At 38.5% G+C, this 18,746-nt stretch overlaps 3 protein-coding genes across 10 annotated transcripts; 2 read left to right on the plus strand and 1 right to left on the minus strand.

Annotated features, from left to right (window-relative positions):
- The first annotated feature begins 446 nt into the window (after positions 1-446).
- Positions 447-8,148, plus strand: LOC106438515 (1-phosphatidylinositol-3-phosphate 5-kinase FAB1A). Of its 3 annotated transcripts, none has more exons than XM_013879702.3 (13): positions 447-608; positions 1,013-1,095; positions 1,176-1,828; positions 1,898-2,608; positions 2,705-2,858; positions 2,973-3,317; positions 3,411-4,178; positions 4,514-4,842; positions 4,949-5,072; positions 5,166-5,315; positions 5,635-7,035; positions 7,124-7,390; positions 7,502-8,148. In XM_013879702.3, exons 3-13 carry the CDS (start codon positions 1,257-1,259, stop codon positions 7,844-7,846), a joined length of 5,166 nt encoding a protein of 1,721 aa, XP_013735156.2. In that variant the 5' UTR covers positions 447-608; positions 1,013-1,095; positions 1,176-1,256; the 3' UTR covers positions 7,847-8,148. The 3 variants fall into 3 exon arrangements, with proteins under 3 accessions (XP_013735156.2, XP_048635731.1, XP_013735157.2); XM_048779774.1 differs by having other exon boundaries at positions 1,904-2,608; XM_013879703.3 differs by having other exon boundaries at positions 485-608; positions 963-1,095.
- On the minus strand, positions 8,149-11,645 carry LOC106438516 (probable pectinesterase/pectinesterase inhibitor 44). 3 transcript variants are annotated; one of them, XM_013879706.3, is made up of 5 exons: positions 11,307-11,645; positions 9,918-10,058; positions 9,130-9,597; positions 8,718-9,041; positions 8,149-8,604 (listed from the first exon to the last, which is right to left on the minus strand). In XM_013879706.3, the coding sequence occupies exons 1-5, from the start codon at positions 11,593-11,595 to the stop codon at positions 8,231-8,233; spliced, it is 1,596 nt and encodes a 531-aa protein (XP_013735160.2). In that variant the 5' UTR covers positions 11,596-11,645; the 3' UTR covers positions 8,149-8,230. The 3 variants fall into 3 exon arrangements, with proteins under 3 accessions (XP_013735160.2, XP_013735161.2, XP_013735162.2); XM_013879707.3 differs by having other exon boundaries at positions 9,918-10,049; positions 11,307-11,644; XM_013879708.2 differs by having other exon boundaries at positions 9,918-10,046; positions 11,307-11,643.
- Positions 11,646-13,294: 1,649 nt separating this feature from the next.
- On the plus strand, positions 13,295-18,661 carry LOC106438513 (F-box/LRR-repeat protein 15). 4 transcript variants are annotated; one of them, XM_013879700.3, is made up of 18 exons: positions 13,295-13,451; positions 13,649-13,986; positions 14,078-14,303; positions 14,393-14,525; positions 14,932-15,031; positions 15,113-15,310; positions 15,389-15,659; positions 15,757-15,855; positions 15,955-16,043; positions 16,157-16,256; positions 16,341-16,511; positions 16,590-16,742; positions 16,826-16,986; positions 17,202-17,400; positions 17,482-17,933; positions 18,045-18,108; positions 18,220-18,306; positions 18,384-18,661. In XM_013879700.3, the coding sequence occupies exons 1-18, from the start codon at positions 13,302-13,304 to the stop codon at positions 18,468-18,470; spliced, it is 3,078 nt and encodes a 1,025-aa protein (XP_013735154.2). In that variant the 5' UTR covers positions 13,295-13,301; the 3' UTR covers positions 18,471-18,661. The 4 variants fall into 4 exon arrangements, with proteins under 4 accessions (XP_013735154.2, XP_048635742.1, XP_013735153.2 ...); XM_048779785.1 differs by having other exon boundaries at positions 13,296-13,451; positions 14,081-14,303; XM_013879699.3 differs by having other exon boundaries at positions 13,304-13,986.
- The last annotated feature ends 85 nt before the right edge of the window (positions 18,662-18,746 follow it).

Genomic DNA, 18,746 nt, shown 5'->3' on the forward strand with positions numbered 1-18,746 from the left:
CTTTTTCTCCTTTCCCATGTACATATTTTCGACTCTCCATTTTTTTTCACCTCGTTGTTCTATTGGTTAATAATATATAACTCAGCTTAGATACTAGATACTTAGATAGCGTCCTCAGATGATCGCTTAAAATATTGCATACTAAAAAATGATTTCGAGGACTAATCTGGTCTAAAATACGGAATAATGGTGTTTCGTAGTGGTAATATAAAGTTAGCATTTAAACAAATGAACGAAACAAAATAAGTACAGAAAATGTTGAATTGCTTAACTATCGCTATTAATAAAGTTGAAAACAGTGATAATATCGTTGATGAATTTTTTGGTCGACATCAATGAACCAAAATTTGATTGTATAATGTTCACATAATTAACTTTTTTATTGTGATACTATTACGTAAATGAAATGAAATAAAATATTAATGAATTATTATTATAGATACGTGTCGGATAAAATGAAAAATACGTGAAATAAAAGCGAAATAGAGGAGGAGAAAGGCAACAAAATTTCAGACAAGTCGTGAACATAAAAACTGGACAACAAATCACAAAATACGACAGGGAAAAGGAAAGGAAAGGAGCTGAAGAAACTGCAAATCTTCGTTTATGTAACCATTCTATGTCTTCTTCTTTTTTATTCTCTATTTCAATCAATTTGAAATTTTTTTAATTTTTTTTGGTTTCCCTTCTGCTCTTCGAATCTCTCATTTTGGTTTCCTAAGAAAAATCGAAGAAAGGGTTTCCCTTTAATGGTTAATGTTTCCTCGAATTGATTTCAAATCTTATCATGTATTTGTTTTTTAATCAACCGTCTTTTTGGAATTTCTTATTTGTTTCTTCTTTTGGATTGGTTTGCTTTTCGTATTAAAAAAATTAGTTGCTTGTTCCGTGTAGTTTAGTGTTGCTTGTTTCAAAGGTTTTTTTAATCAATTCGCATTTTTGTTGATTCTTGAATCATACAGGAGAAATTTTGAGTATTGAGAAACTGAAATCGATACCACTGTTATATTAGGGATCTCAATGATCTTCAAACGGGCGTGTAAGCTGAGAGAGTGACCTCAGTGTGACTTGGTCTGGATCTCTGAAGCATCTAAGGTAAATTCATTACCCTCTCCCTCTCTCTCTCTCATCTTCATTTTTTTCAGACAAGCTTGGCTTAAAGTTTCCTCTTTTAGGGACTCAAAAGGTTGAGACTTTATGCGTTTAAGCAAATGGGTGTTTCATGATGACTCTCCTCGTTGGAGATTATTCAATAAATGGACTCGCCAGATCCCAAAGCTCCTGGCTTTGTTGATTTAGTCAAATCTTGGATCCCTAGAAAGACAGAGTCCTCCACCACCACCACCTCCTCCTCACACATGTCTAGAGATTTCTGGATGCCTGACCACAGCTGTCCTGTCTGTTACGAGTGTGATGCTCAGTTCACTGTTTTCAACCGAAGACATCACTGCCGCCTCTGTGGCCGTGTCTTCTGCGCCAAATGCGCTGCCAATTCTATCCCTTCTCCATCTGATGAAGCCAAGGATAGTCATGAGGAGTCGTCATCAGACAGGAGGATCAGGGTTTGTAACTACTGCTACAAACAGTGGGAGCAAGGGATAGTTCCGCCTGATAAAGGAGCTTCTATTATTAGCCTCCATTTTAGCTCTTCCCCTTCTGCTAGTACCACCTCAAATTGCACCTCCAACAGTAGCAACTGCACCGTTGATTCAAAAACGAATCCTCCAGCTAGCGGTCGTGTCTCTTCAAACATGGATTTGCAGAATGCATCATCATCGTCGCATAGGAATCATTCCTCTCAGGATCCAGTTGAATTCTTTGTGAACAGGTTAGCTTTTCTTGTGTTATGTGTGTTTATGTTTTACCTTTGTAGCTTCTGTTATGAATGTATCTGTAGTGGCAGGAGTGATGGTGAAGCTTATGACGATGAAGATTATAACTCTGATTACGCGCAATCTTACTCTCAAGGAAATGACTACTATGGTGCCATTAGTCTTGATGAAGTTGATCGTATCTATGGATCACATGTAGCTCATGATGCTGGAGAAAACATAGAGTCAAACATCCAAAGTGTCCTGCCCCCTGACGCACTGAATACAGAGACGATAGATACAGCAATGCAGCAAGCAGATGGGTGGAATGATGAGAAGGAAGGAAGCCCTACTTGTGAAGAGGCCTTTGAGTCTGAAGTAGTAGATTTCGAGAGCGATGGGCTCTTATGGCTACCGCCAGAGCCAGAGAACGAAGAAGACGAAAGAGAAGGGTTGTTATCTGATGACGAAGGCGATGAAGGTGATAGAGGTGATTGGGGGTACCTTCGCCCATCAAATAGCTTCAAAGATAAGGAGTTCCACTCTAGGGAGAAGTCCGGTGGCGCTATGAAAAACGTTGTTGAAGGGCACTTTAGGGCTTTGGTAGCACAGCTTTTGGAGGTTGACAATCTACCTATGGTTGACGAAGGCGATAGAGAGGGCTGGCTTGATATAATCACATCTTTATCATGGGAAGCTGCAACACTTCTCAAGCCGGATACGAGTAAAAGCGGAGGAATGGATCCTGGTGGTTATGTGAAGGTTAAATGCATCCCCTGTGGACGTCGCAGTGAGAGGTGAGTTCTTTAGGACTCCTTAATTGGGATTTATATCTGTTTAGGTTGACTGCTAAGCACTATAGTACTAATTACATTACAATTTTATTATTTTAGTATGGTGGTGAGAGGAGTTGTTTGCAAGAAAAATGTGGCTCATCGGCGAATGACTTCAAAGATCGAGAAGCCACGTCTGCTAATTCTTGGAGGAGCTCTGGAGTATCAACGAATATCTAATCAGTTGTCTAGTTTTGACACTTTGTTGCAACAGGTATGTATCGGTTTTCTTCTTTTAGATTTTGCCCTACGACCATGGACATGTATCCTTGTACTAGAAGAAAAGGAAAATCATAACTGTCACTAATGACTCTCTCTGGTGTTTCAGGAAATGGATCATTTGAAGATGGCTGTTGCCAAAATTCACTCTCACAATCCCCAAATCCTCTTGGTGGAGAAGTCTGTCTCGCGGTTTGCGCAGGAGTATCTTCTTGCCAAGGACATATCTCTTGTTTTAAATATTAAAAGGCCCCTTCTTGAGCGCATATCCCGCTGTACCGGTGCGCAGATTGTCCCTTCTGTTGACCAGCTCACATCACCAAAGCTGGGTTACTGTGACCTCTTCCATGTGGAAAAGTTTGTCGAGACACATTTTAATACTGGTCAAGGTGTGAAGAAACTGGCAAAGACTTTAATGTATTTTGATGGTTGCCCCAAGCCTTTGGGCTGCACGGTAAGTTCCACAATATTCTTAGGTGTTTCAGATATAAGATCCTTAACATATTAATATTATTGGCTGATTGATCTGTTTTTGTTTTTTTTTCAGATTTTGCTCAAGGGGGCACACGAAGATGAACTAAAAAGGGTGAAACATGTGATTCAGTATGGAGTTTTTGCAGCATATCACTTAGCTCTTGAGACATCTTTCTTAGCAGATGAAGGTGCTTCCCTTCCAGAACTTCCTCTGCAGACCCCAATTACAGTGGCTTTACCTGATAAACCATCACCGATTAACAGATCAATATCCACAATACCTGGTTTTGCTGCTTCAAGTGCTGAAAAGTCTCCAACTACTGAGCTGATGGGTGAGCTACATAAAGCCAATGGCGACGTTACTGGTAATTTCGCTTCTAGTAAGACTCATTTCCAAGGGAAATTGGATGGGAACGACAGGACTGAGCCTTCTAAGCAGAACATGGATACTGATCCAGAAATGATCACCTCTAAGGACAATGGGTTAGTTCCTACTCTAAAATCCAGGCAGCTATCATTTCAGGCGGAAGGAGCTTCTATTCAGAAAGACCAGTGGTCTGTTCTACCCTCTGCCACAGAACAAGTCACTGATGGTGCTGACACTAATGAAGCCACAATAACAAGAGATCAAAGTTTTAGCAGACATGAACAGATGGACTCTTCAAAAGGAGACTTTCTTCCGTCAGCTTCTTCTGACCATCAAAGCATATTGGTTTCGGCATCAACGAGATGTGTGTGGAAGGGATCTGTGTGTGAACGGGCTCATCTACTCCGTATTAAATATTACGGGAGCTTTGACAAGCCTTTAGGCCGATTCTTAAGGGATAATCTCTTTGATCAGGTACCTTTCATTTTTAATATGTTTTTTATCTTCTCTTATATCTTAGCACACCTTTATTCTTTTAGCCGATGGTGAGGACATTGTACTCCTAATGAAACCAAGTGGAATCTAATTAAAGTCCTATGGTTGCGTACTTGTATAATTGTAGAACTAATTTAAAAGATTCAGGTAAGTTTAGGAGATGACTGTAGGGATAATCTTTAAAATGACATTAAAAATGGTTTAAAGATTCCAGGCTGATTAAATGAGTAAGAGCAGAAGTTATGAAGCATATCATTTTTTGGTATAGACGTATGGTTTTATATAGCTGAGGCTTGCATTATTCTCTTGTTTAGGATCGTTCTTGCCCGTCATGTGCGATGCCAGTAGAAGCACACATTCATAGTTATATTCACAGGCAAGGTAGTCTTACAATATCTGTTAAGAAACTGCCTGAACTGCTACCTGGACAACGCGAAGGAAAAATTTGGATGTGGCATCGGTGCCTGAAATGTCCTCGGATCAGTGGCTTTCCTCCTGCCACACGAAGAATTGTGATGTCAGATGCTGCGTGGGGCCTGTCTTTTGGTAAGTTTTTGGAACTGAGCTTCTCGAACCATGCAGCAGCTAGTCGTGTCGCCAACTGTGGTCACTCCCTTCACAGAGACTGTCTCCGTTTCTATGGGTATGAAGAGATTTACTTCCTAATAAACACTTTCACAGTGGAATGTTTAAAGTTTAAACCATTCCATATATTTTGGATTGTCTCATATAATCTTTCCTTACTGCAGTTTTGGGAAAATGGTGGCTTGCTTCCGCTATGCTTCAATCAATATATTTGCAGTTTCTTTGCCACCAGCAAAACTTGAGTTCAACTGTGAAAACCAGGATTGGCTCCAAAGGGAATCTAAAGAGGTTACAACAGTTTTTAATTGAATATTTGTATAATAATCAACAAACCCAGGAGAGTCTTGTTTTACTTATTTGTTGTGGTTTTCTATACAATAGGTGATTAATAAAGCGGAGGTCCTTTTCAACGAGGTTCAGGAGGCACTTAGTCAGATTTCAGCGAAAACAATGGGTAGCATTCCCGAGAAGATAAAGCTTTCTCTTGAAGAACTTGCAGGACTTCTTGATCAACGTAAAAAGGAATATAAGGTACCTTGTCATGCAACTTACACTTCGTTAGACTTAAGAAGTAGCAGAGTTGCATATGCTTGGCGCATTCACATCACTCACACTCCTCACAATATATTTGTTTATATAATGAAAGTTAATTATCAGCACGTGAATAAATAAACATATATTTTTACATTTGGAAAAAACATTCTGCATTTGTATACTATACACTTTCTCATGTAGTGGACTGTTTCTTGATTGCACTTGCCATGTGGTTGTGCTCAAAAAAAGGATCTGAAACTTATTTTCTGAGCAATTGTAGATTTTGTCACCTGATTTTAGCTGTTGGTGGTTTCAGGAATCTTTGCAGCAAATGTTAAGTGTGTCTAAGGATGGGCAACCTACTGTTGATATCCTTCTGATAAACAAACTTCGAAGACTGATACTTTTCGACTCCTATGCCTGGGATGAATGCCTGACAGGAGCGGCCAGTATGGTGAGAAATAACTATTCTGAAGCTCTGAGGAATTCTTCCTCAAAAGTTATGGGCCGTGACGTCTCCTTAGAAAAGCTTGGTGATGAAAAAGAAAAGTCGATTGCAAGTAGTAATGACTCTCTTCCCCAAGATGCGGAGTATGATAAAAGTCTTAAAAAGGGTAAATCATTTTCTGATATTAGCGGGAAAGGTGTCATTCCTGAAGATGTAGGCTCAGACAAACCCTCTGAATCTAGTGAAGGTGGTAAAGAAAACGTTGTGGAGCCTTCGCAGATGGTTAAAGTGATGCTTTCTGAGAGCCAGACCCAAGCAACAACAACAGACTTATCTGATACTCTTGATGCAGCATGGATAGGTGAACAAACTGCCTCGGAGAATAATGGTATTTCTCGTCCGCCTAGCAGAGCTGCTTCAGCAAACGGAACTCAGAGTTATGATTTAAAGCTGTTGGATTCAGAAAGTGGGCCAACCAATGAGGAACATACAATGCAAGTTCAGATGCCTTCTCCTAGTTTCTACTATTCACTCAACAAGAATTATTCGCTTAATTCTCGCAAGCATATTATGGCTGAAGACCGGCCTGTTTATGTTTCTTCATATAGAGAGCTTGAATGGCAAAGTGGTGCAAGGCTGCTACTTCCTCTGGGGATTAATGAGTTGGTACTACCTGTATATGATGACGAACCTACTAGTATCATAGCTTATGCCCTTACCTCATCAGAGTATAACGCTCAAATGTCTGGATCAGATAAGGCAAGAGATCGGTTAGATAGTGGAGGCTCCTTTTCACTTTTTGATTCTGTGAACCTTCTCTCGTTGAACTCTTTGAGCGATTTGTCAGTTGACATGAGTAGAAGCCTAAGCTCTGCTGATGAACAAGTTTCGCAGCTGCTGCAGTCGTCTTTGTATTTGAAAGATCTGCACGCTAGAGTCTCGTTTACAGATGAGAGTCCTCCTGGGAAAGTGAAGTACTCTGTGACGTGTTACTATGCCAAGGAGTTTGAGGCTCTGAGGAAGATTTGCTGTCCCTCGGAAACTGATTTCATCAGATCTCTTGGTCGGTGTAGAAAATGGGGAGCTCAGGGTGGGAAGAGCAATGTCTTCTTTGCAAAGACTTTGGATGACCGTTTTATCATCAAACAAGTTACAAAGACTGAGCTTGAGTCCTTCATCAAATTTGCGCCAGCTTACTTCAAATACCTGACTGATTCAATCTGTACTAAAAGCCCCACAAGCCTTGCAAAGATCTTGGGAATCTATCAGGTAACACAACATAAATCGATTTATTTTATTACCTATTTTGTTGACATATAATAATTAAACCAATGATTCTTTGCTAAAATCTGTAAAGGTCTCATCCAAACACCTTAAAGGAGGGAAAGAGTTCAAAATGGATGTCTTGGTGATGGAGAATCTTCTGTTCAAGCGTAACTTCGCTAGGCTTTATGACCTAAAAGGCTCCACTCGTGCCCGTTACAATCCGGATACAAGTGGTAGCAACACAGTTTTGCTGGACCAGAATCTGGTCGAAGCAATGCCCACATCTCCAATATTTGTTGGGAGCAAGGCAAAACGGCTTCTTGAAAGAGCCGTCTGGAATGATACATCGTTTCTTGCTGTAAGTTTTCCGGTTACTTCTCTTCTTTAAACTGTTTTGAATTGCTGAATATGTTCTTGGGCTGTACATGTTACTGATGGAAGATGTGTTACTTTGTTTCTTTGGCTGAAGTCAATACACGTAATGGATTACTCATTACTAGTCGGGGTAGATGAGGAACGAAGTGAGCTTGTTCTAGGAACTATAGACTTCATGAGGCAGTACACTTGGGACAAACATTTGGAGACTTGGGTCAAAACCTCAGGGCTGCTTGGAGGACCAAAGAACTCAACTCCCACAGTGATATCACCGCAGCAATACAAGAAACGTTTCAGGAAAGCCATGACAGCTTATTTTCTGATGGTTCCTGACCAATGGTCACCTGCCACGGTTGTGCCAAGCAACAACAGTTCTTCAGCAGATGTGAAGGATGATGAAGAGAGAGACGATCGTCAAGGTGTTGGTAAAAACTCTTGAAATCATCTTTCTGCAATTAGCAAATATAGCAAAGACATACACAATATTGGGTTTAGTAATGGTGCTCAAGTTTTATTTGTTTTTTTCTTCTTTTGGAATGGTCTTTGGGTAATACCTGTTTATGTTTTTACCCTTAGCCTTAAGTGGCCTTATATGTAGTAGCTCTTTCATCGCCTTTGCATCAGAATTAATAAAAGCAAGGTGCAATTGTATATACAATGCTTCTTTCTTTTAGTTTCTTGTTATTTTGTTTATGACATTTCTCATATCAATATACTCTAATATATAATTTTTGGGGACTCTTTTGAGTTATAATAGATTTTAATATTTCATATCAAAAGTTAAAATTGATAGGCAAAAAGGTAAACACTGAGCCATGTTAATTTAGACACCCAAGCCAGCAGTAAACGTTACTCCAGTAGAAGGCAGCCAAAGGTTTCCTTCAATGAACTGAGAAACGGTGAAATTGTTGGCCTGGTCAGAGTTGTTAAACACGTGGTAACCAGGCCACTTGACTCGGCTGCTGAGTCCTGAACCTGGTCCGTAGTTCAAAAACTCTCCATAGAAGAGTGTGTCCAAAGCAAAAGTGGTGTTCCACTCGAGCCATCCTTCAGGCCTCACAACGTCGCTCAAGTTGTTCCTCATGAAAACTGTCCTTGAATATTGCTTCCATGGCCTTCCTAGATACGTGTGTGTCGTGTTCAGGTATGGGACTAAGTCTGCATCCGCCGAGATATTGCTGAACTGAATCGAGAATCCTGGATATGAACAAAAAAAGGTTCAATATAATCGAGAATCATTATATTACATAGTTTCTTGGGTGACAAGAAACCAAACCGTAATTAAAGAGTTTCAAGAAGTGTTTGTTTACCTGAGGGTTGGTCAGCTTCTTTCCTGCCTTGTGCAGTGATGGTATTCTTTTGGTCAGGGAGTCCTTTCTTAACCAAAATTTGACAATTTTGAAACACAACTGTTCCATCTCCAAATATAAAATCCACCGTTCCAGTGATGGTGCACTCGCGGTAAAACTGACGCATAGTGTGCGTGTAGAGTGTATCTTGATAACCTCTCATGGCACATCTATAGAACACAGATAGGTCAGAGTCAGACCTAAGGGCAACGGCTTGATGCTTCTCTGGTCCAGCTGTGTTCTGAAACGTTATATCTCTAGCCAAGAATCCTCTTCCGTTTACAGCTGAAATATAAATATATATAATTATAACCAACTTTCACGTGTGCATGGATCAACAAGACAACAAGTATGTTACAAAACATTTAATTACCGAATGTAGCGGATCGGAACGTGGTCGAGCCGTCAATGTAGCTGCGGTTACCGGAAATAATTGTCACGTCAATGCCATCACCTAACATTACGAGGTTCCATTTCTTCTTCTTGATCTCAACGTTCTCCAGGTATAAACCCTTTTTAATGTATATGACGAAACGTGTCCAGCTGTAATCAGGAGCTTCCTTAACGGCGTCCATTATGGTCGTGAAGTTGCCTGTCCCATCTTGTGCTACAATAACGTCGTAACTCACTCCGTTGGTTTCAAGGAGTCTCCGGTCGCCTGGTCTGAACCAGTCTGGGAATTGACTTTCCTCATCGTCGTCAATGTTCCTAAGTGTCCGGCCTGGTGGAGCCGTTGGTCCTTTACCAATTGGACGAGGTTTGGTAATGGGTTGAGGTTTCTGGTCGGGCTCAACAAGTGGTAACAGATCCCTAAGCATAGAATATAATTGACCGAGACTGCCTGAAACGAGCCAAAATATCAAAATAAGTTAATAATATACTTATAATGAATAAGCAAACCTTTTGAAAAAAAAACATTGAAAATACTTAAATTATACAATTTTTATGTTTTTTAGTCTAAAACCGATTCAAACCGAAATGAAGTATGATTGTAGTTTAGACCTGTTTCTCATAACCTAACACAGAAAACAAAAATCCAAAAAGAAAACAATGTGAATCGAATGCGCATGCTTAAACATTACCATACCATTATGTCAATTTACTTTTTTAGTGACCCACACAAATAATATAATTAACATAGTAAGAAAAAAGATTAATTACCAGCTACAAGAGGTTTGATGAGACCAGATGTACCGTCGAAGCCTTCCATGCAAGTGTCTTGATTGGATAGAGCAGCGCTTAACCATGTCTTTGTGTCTGATCCCACGTTCCCTGTTCCGTTGCCCTTACCTGCTGACCCCACTCCAAGACCGTCACATTTCAACACTATCATTTTCATTCATTCACATTTACATTTATTATGCAATAAGTATCTACGATTTTGAATCCATGTTCCCTGTCCCTACGACGCACATGCCATTTACTAATGATTTTGTAAAAGTTGCTTTCATTTCCTCAATGAAAGAAAATGCATAGCCTTGACGTAACATAATCATCGTCACTTGACATATGTTTATATTTAAATTTAATGTGTACTAAAATAACAAGATGGAAAGTTCTAACATTTCTTGACTAATAGATTCAAACGAATACAATTAACATAAGTTATGGTTACTACCATAAATCATTTGGTAGAAATGACTCCCTCAATAAAAATATACTTTTATGTATATACATTTTGTAAAATCTTTGAAAAAATAATATAGCATAGTGCATGCACGTATATAGTTAGGTGGATCGAGAATTTTGGTTATCAAGACCACGTTCAATTTGATTAACCCCTCCATTCTCTAAAAAATATAATTTGTGTTGTGTTTGTGATGCAAGCTCATTTTATTATAGTCGATGGGCAAAGAACCACCTATTTCAACTTTATGCAGCAAGTACAAAAACAGAATTCTTTAAAAACAAACTTCTCAATTCAGCCCATTTCAATTAAATGTTTTGAAAAAATGTGTCTTACTATATTAGTACAGTATCATTTAACATCATGGAGGATCAAGTGATCACATTTTATTTGAGTCGTCGAGAATCTAACTAGATAAATAAGCTCCAAACCAGTCGAGTTGTACAGGTACGGTGTGTTGTTTCACAATAATTGATGTTTCATATTTACGTAACACGTTTATAATTTATAAGACTAAAATTCCACAGCGATCTTGTACGTCGCATTAACATTAATTAAGGTCCCTCTCATTTGTCTTTTTTTGTGTGTATATGATGTGTAATTTTGAAAAGATTATCATCACATATTTGGGTGTTGTCTTTCGGTTAGTCTTTATATGTCAATAATTAATGGCCCAATTAATCAAAATTTCTGAATTGTTACATATATAATCACTAATTAAGTTCCGTTTTTATGGCAAAACGTGTATTTTTGTAACCAATGTATTTTCTTTTGTTAATTTGTCGACTGATCCAAAAACAATTTTGACCTTGAGGTCAAAGTTTGCATGTTCTATAATTGAAGTTTAAAGAAATTATGTACTGAAAGTTTCTAACACTATAAAGGTGTGATAAAACTAGAGATACGGTTTTAAATGTAAGTACCATTTGGATTCTGAGAAGCATAAGCAGACCAACTCAGCTCGTCCGAAGAAACATCGAGCAGATCCAGGCAATCAGATACCGCATCTTGCAGCCGACTATCTCCACTAAAATCCGCAAACTCAGACAAAATTGAAGTCACTTGGCTTATTACTTCAACGATGGTGTCAATGGAGCCCACGAACTCACTTGCCGGAACTTTCAAGTAGTCGTATTGCATTTGCATGCTCTCTTCCGATGACACACACAGACTCAACATCAAGAAGATCAAGAAACCCTTCCACCATGACATTTTTTAATAACTAGTATTATTTTTTGATGACATTGAAGTTTCTTCTGAGTCAGTGGATCCTTTAAAAGAAGGAAGCCATTTAATTCCACCCACCTGCCTGTCTACCCTTAAACAGTTCTAGTCTACGTAACGTAAATTAAATAATTGCGACTTAACTTCATTATCCCACCAAACAAGCTCATTCATTCATCGTTGATATTTCTTTTGTTTTCAAATAATAATATTTATGAGATGTCTTAATTATAACTCAACCGTCCCACACATACATTCTCAGATTTGGTCGTGTAGTAGCATGCAGCTGTTTAGCATATCCACCGCTGTATCAAATATAATCGTAAATTACATATGTTTATCTAAGTTATTTTTTTTACCAACTGAAATGAAAACAATAAACATATTAACCATTTGATTTATTTTATAGGTCAACAGAAAAAACCATATCATATTCTTGTGCCGAGAAAGCAAAACATCAATAATTAAAATGAAACCAAAGCCTGAGGTTTATATCACTTAATATGAAACATAATAACAATAAATAACTATAGTCAGTGCCGTACAAAGAGTTTTAGTGGCCTAAGGCAAGTTTTAAAAATAAATTTATTTACAATTTTCTAATATGATATATGATATATTATTTTCACCAAATACACAAGTCTAATACTGTAAAAGAATAAGTTTATAACATAAATATGTTATATTATGTCATATAGAAAAAAATACATGAATTCAAAAAGTGAGTTAATTAATTTTCGTATAAATGTTTTTTTTAAATAAGTCTAAACTACTATACTAGAAATTATTTTAAATTTTGGGACCCTAAAAACAGTAATATTAATCGGGAGCCTGAGGCGAATGCCTTTTTCAATACACCGTAGGCACGCCTCTGACTATAGTTACATCCACTCCATAATTTCCCAAAGGTTGATATTTCCACAATATTTCGATGGTTGTCTTCTCTCAATTTTTTCCATAAGAAGAAAATAGCCAGTGTTTGTTAATGCAGAATGTACTACTATATGTACGATAAATTCTATTTGCTGAGTTTATCATTCGGTGGCGAGATTCGATATAAATGTGTGTGTATAGGTGGCCTAAGTTATCATCTAATCACTGGCCAATTATGCGACAAGCTTACTAAATGTTCTATAATTTAACGCGTTAATTACTTTGCAACCATAGATACCATTGCAATATCATCTTTTGTTTTCCCAATACAAAAATGGAAAAAAATATAAAAGTAGAGAAAACTCGTGATCGTCACTCTTAAGAAGGAAGAATGTTATGGGTTGAAATCATATGAATGTAGTCTAATCAGAAAAGGGAACACGAATAAAAGTCTCTCTTTTTTTCTCTAATTCATGTCATATGTATTGATGTTTGGCATAACATGCGTCAAATAATATAGGAGGCCCAGTGGGCCAGACCGATCCAACAAGACTCGGACAAGTCTTCTTCTACGTATTGCTGAGTGCTGACTATTTGTATCTACAGGCTACAGCGTGGCTCGAGCAGCTATCCAACTGTTAACAGTTCTTAACGCTTTACGTTCGTGCACACGTGGCAGTATCGCTTCGTCTTCGTTCGTAAATGTCAGTTTCATTCATCGTACAATCTTATTAAAAAAAACATTGTTATTATTGTCTTGACTCTTGAGAGTACGTATCGTCAAACGACACCGTTTCCAAACGTCCTTCCACCCTGACCAAATGAAAACCGTGAAGCAAAGAGGAACTCCAAACAAAGCTGTCTCTTTTTTTCTTTCCTTTCCCGATTGTGTTTTGTCTTTTCAATTTTTTTTTTCCATTTTCGCCGGAACTCATCAACGACCACTTTTGTGTAAAGCTAGAAAACTCACAGTATACTCTCTCTCTCTCTCTCTCTCTCTCTCTCTCTTCCCAAAGATCTGATCTCCTTTCCTCAAACCCTAATCCCAAAATCAGAGATTCAATTCTACTTTTTTTTTCCTCTTAATTCGTTCTGAACTTTCCAAATTTAGTAACTTTCCCCCTCAAATTCTGGATTTTTCCTGATCCAGTTTCCTTAAATGTAATAGATCGAGACCGAGGATGTGTGCATGAGGATTTGGTGTTTCCACTGCTTCACCGACGACGAGGAACAAGAGGAGAACAGAAACAGAGGCGGAGTTTCCCATAGACTGAAGAAACAATCAGCCATGGACGATAACAACAACAACAACAAAGGTGGAGACTTTGTCGGTTTCGATCTAAACGAGAGGGAAGAGAACGGTGCTGAATTGGAGCGAGTACGGTCATCTGAGATTCGCTTGCATCAATTGGTTCAAGGAGAGAGTACTAGCAATGAGGATTGTACCATGGAGGAAGCTGATCACGATTCGTATCACAAACGTGCTAAAGTGTACTCTGGCCTTGCGTGAGCTCTCTCTCTCTCTGACTCCTTTCACTTGATAGTGAATCTCTTTAAAGTTTTGATTTTTAATCCTTTTTACTTTCATTTTGTTTAGCAGTGTATCTTCAGATGCTGGAAACTCTGGTTCGTCGGTGGAGAGAAGTGTTAGTTTCGGAGTTGCCTCTTCTCCTCGGACGGATACTGATATGTTCTGTCAGAATTTTATCTTGAATTACACTGGTCGGAAAGATGGGAAGAGAGATGATGGAGATGATAATGGTTCTTCGGATGCAGAAGATTTTGAAGTTCATATTGATTTGACTGATGACCTCTTACACATGGTACAACGTTTTAAAAAAAAAATTCAAGATAATTTTTTTAGATATACTTTTCTTTGTTTTTAAATTTTTGTATTTTTTTTTTCTTTCAGGTATTCTCGTTTTTGAGTCACATCGACCTCTGTCGCTCTGCTATGGTATGTCGTCAGTGGAGAGTAGCTAGTGCTCATGAGGATTTTTGGAAGGTCTTGAACTTTGAGAATATGAGGATCTCTATTGAGCAATGTAAGTTTGTCCTTCATACATATGTTAAGGGTGTCTTCTCTGCTCTTGTACATTTGTTTTCGTTGATATTCAGTGAGGACAATAGAATTGTAGCATTAGGGTATTATTCATTCTGCATTTTTTTATGATGAGATTGGTCTTCAAAAGAAATTCTAATCCGCAAAAGATTTGATTAATTATCAAAATTAGATATACAAACAAAAGAAATCAGACAAATTTGTGGATTTGTGTCAAAGTCGTAATACTATTGCTTAATTCAACAGATTTGGAATAGTTTAGATTGATTTAAACCGATTTAAAATGATTTAACAGATGTGAATAGTATAAATCGGATTTTTAAAAACCATGATTGAAAGGCATTAATATACATAGATAAAATATAAACGTTTGGTTGTCTTGTTTGCAGTTGAAGACATGTGTCATCGCTATCCCAATGCCACTGAAGTGAATGTTTATGGCGCTCCTGCTGTTAACGCTCTGGCTATGAAAGCAGCTACCACTTTGAGGTATCTGCCTCACTTCATAAATTAAGCTTATGTGTATATATATATATATGCCCATTTTACAGTATGTTTCGCATGTTTCAGGAATCTGGAGGTCTTGATTATAGGAAAAGGTCATATCAGTGAAAACTTTTTCCAGGCATTGGAGGAGTGTAATATGTTGAGAAGCGTGACTGTAAACGAGGCTATTCTAGGAAATGGTGCTCAGGAAATTAACCTGAGTCATGATCGGCTACGTGAACTTAAAATTACAAAATGTCGAGTCATGCGTTTGTCTCTAAGGTGAAGTTTCTTTTCAATAAAATTCATTTTCATTCTTGTTCGCTTATGTATTATTGTTTTTTTTTTTGTATCTTTTAGGTGTCCGCAGCTGAGGTCTTTATCATTAAAAAGAAGCAACATGTCACAGGCGATGCTTAACTGTCCACTCCTCCAACTTCTTGATATAGCCTCGTGCCATAAGCTCTTGGATGCTGCTATTCGTTCAGCTGCCATTTCGTGTCCTCAGTTAGAGTCGCTCGATGTTTCCAATTGTTCCTGTGTCAGTGATGAAACTCTGCGTGAAATAGCACAGGCTTGTGCTGGTCTCCATGTTCTTAATGCTTCATACTGCCCCAATATATCTCTTGAGGTTGGTCTCCTCTTATCTGATGCTGCTTTTCTACCCCCTTATGCTGTCTCATACTCTTCTTTTTCTGACTTGTGTGCCCTTTTTTTCCTCTTTGAAGTCGGTACATCTCCCCATGTTGACAGTTCTCAAGCTTCATAGCTGTGAGGGTATAACATCCGCGTCTATGACATGGATTGCTAATAGTCATGCGCTGGAGGTCGGTGATTGCTTTTGTCTTATCCACATTGATCTACAAGCTTTACCTTACCTAGGACCATTGTTTCCAGTTGAGTTAATCACATATCATCTATTGCAGGTTTTGGAGCTTGATAATTGCAATCTGTTGACATCTGTAGCGTTGCATCTCTCTCGTTTGCAGAGTATAAGCCTAGTCCATTGCCGCAAGTATAGTCCTCATCTCTAGTCTCCTCTGCAGATTTTATTATGATGAGTAGTTAAGCCTTCAAAAAAATTCTCATCATTTCACATAAATGTTCTCTTTCCGCTGTGTTTAACAGATTCACAGAGCTTAACTTGCAAAGCACCATGCTTTCATCAATCACTATTTCAAACTGTCCAGCGCTTCGCCGTATCACAATCGCTTCCAACTCCCTTCGAGTATGCACTTTTAGTTAACCGTGTTTTGTTCATACAGTTCCATTAGTTGGAATTTTTGTTAATATTTCTTCATTTTGGTTGCAGAGATTAGCTCTCCAGAAACAGGAGAATCTGACAACATTGGTTCTGCATTGCCAGTCCTTGCAAGAAGTGGACCTCTCTGATTGTGAATCACTTTCCAACACTGTTTGTGAAATATTCAGTGATGATGGTGGATGCCCAATGCTGAAGTCATTAATTCTTGACAACTGTGAGGTGTGACACATCGTTTTAACGCAATGGGTGATACTTAATGGCTGGTTAACTGATTCTGAATCTTGTATATTCTTGTAGAGCTTAACAGAGGTGCGATTCTGCAATTCATCGTTGGCTACTCTGTCCCTTGTTGGCTGTCGTGCTGTCACTTCTCTCGAGTTGAAGTGCCCTCGCATAGAGGAGATATGTTTGGATGGTTGTGACCATCTTGAAACTGCACTCTTCCAGCCTGTGAGTGTTTGCTTCTCTCACATCAAATAACTAACTTTTCTTAACTGAAGAATTTTTCCCTTCTTCCTTTTGGCTGGGAACAGGTTGCGCTCCGGTCTCTAAATCTAGGAATATGCCCGAAATTGAGTGTGCTCAATATCGAAGCACCGTATATGGTGTCCCTTGAACTGAAAGGTTGTGGTGTACTGTCTGAAGCATCCATCATTTGCCCTCTATTAACATCTTTAGATGCTTCTTTCTGCGGGTAATTATATGCTCCCTCTGTTTCAAATTGTAGATAGTTTTAGTTAAAAGCACTAACATTAAGAAAATGGTTATTTGTTAAAATGTATCATTTAATATATAACTTCAACCATAAAAAGGCCTACAGACAGAGTATTTGTTTGTTATCTTTCATTTTCATTTTTATGACTTATTTTTTTGGTGCTCTAATCAATTTCTCCCCCATTACCTTTCCAGTCAGCTGACGGATGACTGTCTGTCTGCAACAACTGCTTCTTGCCCACTAATTGAGTCACTGGTCCTAATGTCATGCCCTTCCATTGGCTCTGATGGCTTGTCTTCCTTAAACGGTCTCCCAAATTTGACTGTTCTTGATTTGTCCTACACTTTCTTGATGAATCTGGAGCCCATCTTCAAGTCATGTATTCAGCTCAAGGTAATTTAAGACCTTAAAGATCATAAATACTTTATATTATTACCATGAGAACTATAATTTTGCGTATTTTCTATTGTTTAGGTACTCAAATTACAAGCCTGCAAGTATCTCACCGATTCATCGCTGGAGCCTCTGTACAAAGAAGGTGCTTTACCGGCACTTGAAGAGTTGGACCTGTCGTATGGAACTCTCTGTCAGACTGCGATAGATGATCTACTTGCGTACTGCACGCACTTGACCCATTTGAGCTTGAACGGCTGTGTTAACATGCATGACCTTGATTGGGGTTCAACCAATGTACAGCTCTTTGATTACTTTGGTGGATACAGTTCTAGCGAGAACACACAAGAAGCGGCTGAAACAGCCAACCGGTTACTGCAAAACCTCAATTGTGTGGGGTGCCCCAATATCAGAAAGGTCTTGATACCGCCTGCAGCTCGGTTTTATCATCTATCATCACTGAACCTTTCGCTATCGGTCAATTTAAAGGAGGTTAACCTCGCCTGTTCCAACCTGGTCTTACTTAATCTAAGGTATGAAAGGCTTTACCATTTCTTATCGACTTGTTTATATGTTTCTCATCAAATATTTGGTGTTATTCCATTTTACTAATTGAATTTTCGAATCAAAAATGGATTGTGTAGCAACTGTTGCTCTCTGGAAGTACTGAAACTTAAATGTCCAAGACTGGCTAGTCTCTTTCTTCAGGTATGTATCCTCATTGTTGATTCAGTTTGAGCTAGTTAAAGATATCTATAGTTCAAGTACTTGTACTGATATTATCACTAAACACACTTTTTGTACCTTTGTATTTGGTAGTCTTGTAACATGGATGAAGCAGGAGTCGAAGCAGCTATATCAGGATGCTGCTCCCTAGAGACACTGGATCTCCGTTTCTGTCCAAAGGTAATAACAATGACTGTTTACTTCCATATCAAAATCTAGCCAATAATCAATGAGACTTATGTCTTGGTGATTGGCAGATATCTTCGGTGAGCATGGGGAGGTTCCGAACAGTGTGTCCTAGTTTGAAGCGCGTCTTCAGCAGTCCTAATCTTTTGCAAGATTAGTGTGTTTGCGCCTGAGTGTTTTATTATATACAACTTCATCTGCAGACTGTACAAATTGCTTTGTTGTGTTGTGTGGGTATTTGAGATGTAAATGGGCCCAAGTCTTCAGTAGTGCTTGTGGGCCTCTGGATCAAGCTTGTACTGTGGCCTTCTTCTTAGTCTACTACCTAATAACATAAATACTCTACCTATTTCTTTTTTTTTTGTTTTTGCTTGATTATATTGTTGCTATTGTTATAAATGGAGTAGTCTATTTGATTCAATTGATTTGGTTTC

The sequence above is a fragment of the Brassica napus genome, chromosome A1, assembly GCF_020379485.1.
Source record: "Brassica napus cultivar Da-Ae chromosome A1, Da-Ae, whole genome shotgun sequence".
Taxonomy (NCBI): domain Eukaryota; kingdom Viridiplantae; phylum Streptophyta; class Magnoliopsida; order Brassicales; family Brassicaceae; genus Brassica; species Brassica napus.

Excerpts from the sequence above, each read along its gene's own strand:
- LOC106438515 (XM_013879702.3), top strand. The coding sequence starts at position 1,257 with ATGGACTCGCCAGATCCCAAAGCTCCTGGCTTTGTTGATTTAGTCAAA. Across the intron at positions 2,859-2,972 it reads TTGACACTTTGTTGCAACAG|GAAATGGATCATTTGAAGAT; the intron begins GTATGTATCGGT and ends CTGGTGTTTCAG. Across the intron at positions 7,391-7,501 it reads ATGATACATCGTTTCTTGCT|TCAATACACGTAATGGATTA; the intron begins GTAAGTTTTCCG and ends CTTTGGCTGAAG.
- LOC106438513 (XM_013879700.3), top strand. The coding sequence starts at position 13,302 with ATGAAAACCGTGAAGCAAAGAGGAACTCCAAACAAAGCTGTCTCTTTT. Across the intron at positions 13,452-13,648 it reads GTAAAGCTAGAAAACTCACA|ATCGAGACCGAGGATGTGTG; the intron begins GTATACTCTCTC and ends TAAATGTAATAG. Across the intron at positions 16,987-17,201 it reads TTAGATGCTTCTTTCTGCGG|TCAGCTGACGGATGACTGTC; the intron begins GTAATTATATGC and ends TTACCTTTCCAG.
- LOC106438516 (XM_013879706.3), bottom strand. The coding sequence starts at position 11,595 with ATGTCATGGTGGAAGGGTTTCTTGATCTTCTTGATGTTGAGTCTGTGT. Across the intron at positions 10,059-11,306 it reads TGCTTCTCAGAATCCAAATG|TGGGGTCAGCAGGTAAGGGC; the intron begins GTACTTACATTT and ends ACGGTCTTGGAG. Across the intron at positions 9,042-9,129 it reads GTTCCGATCCGCTACATTCG|CTGTAAACGGAAGAGGATTC; the intron begins GTAATTAAATGT and ends TTTATATTTCAG.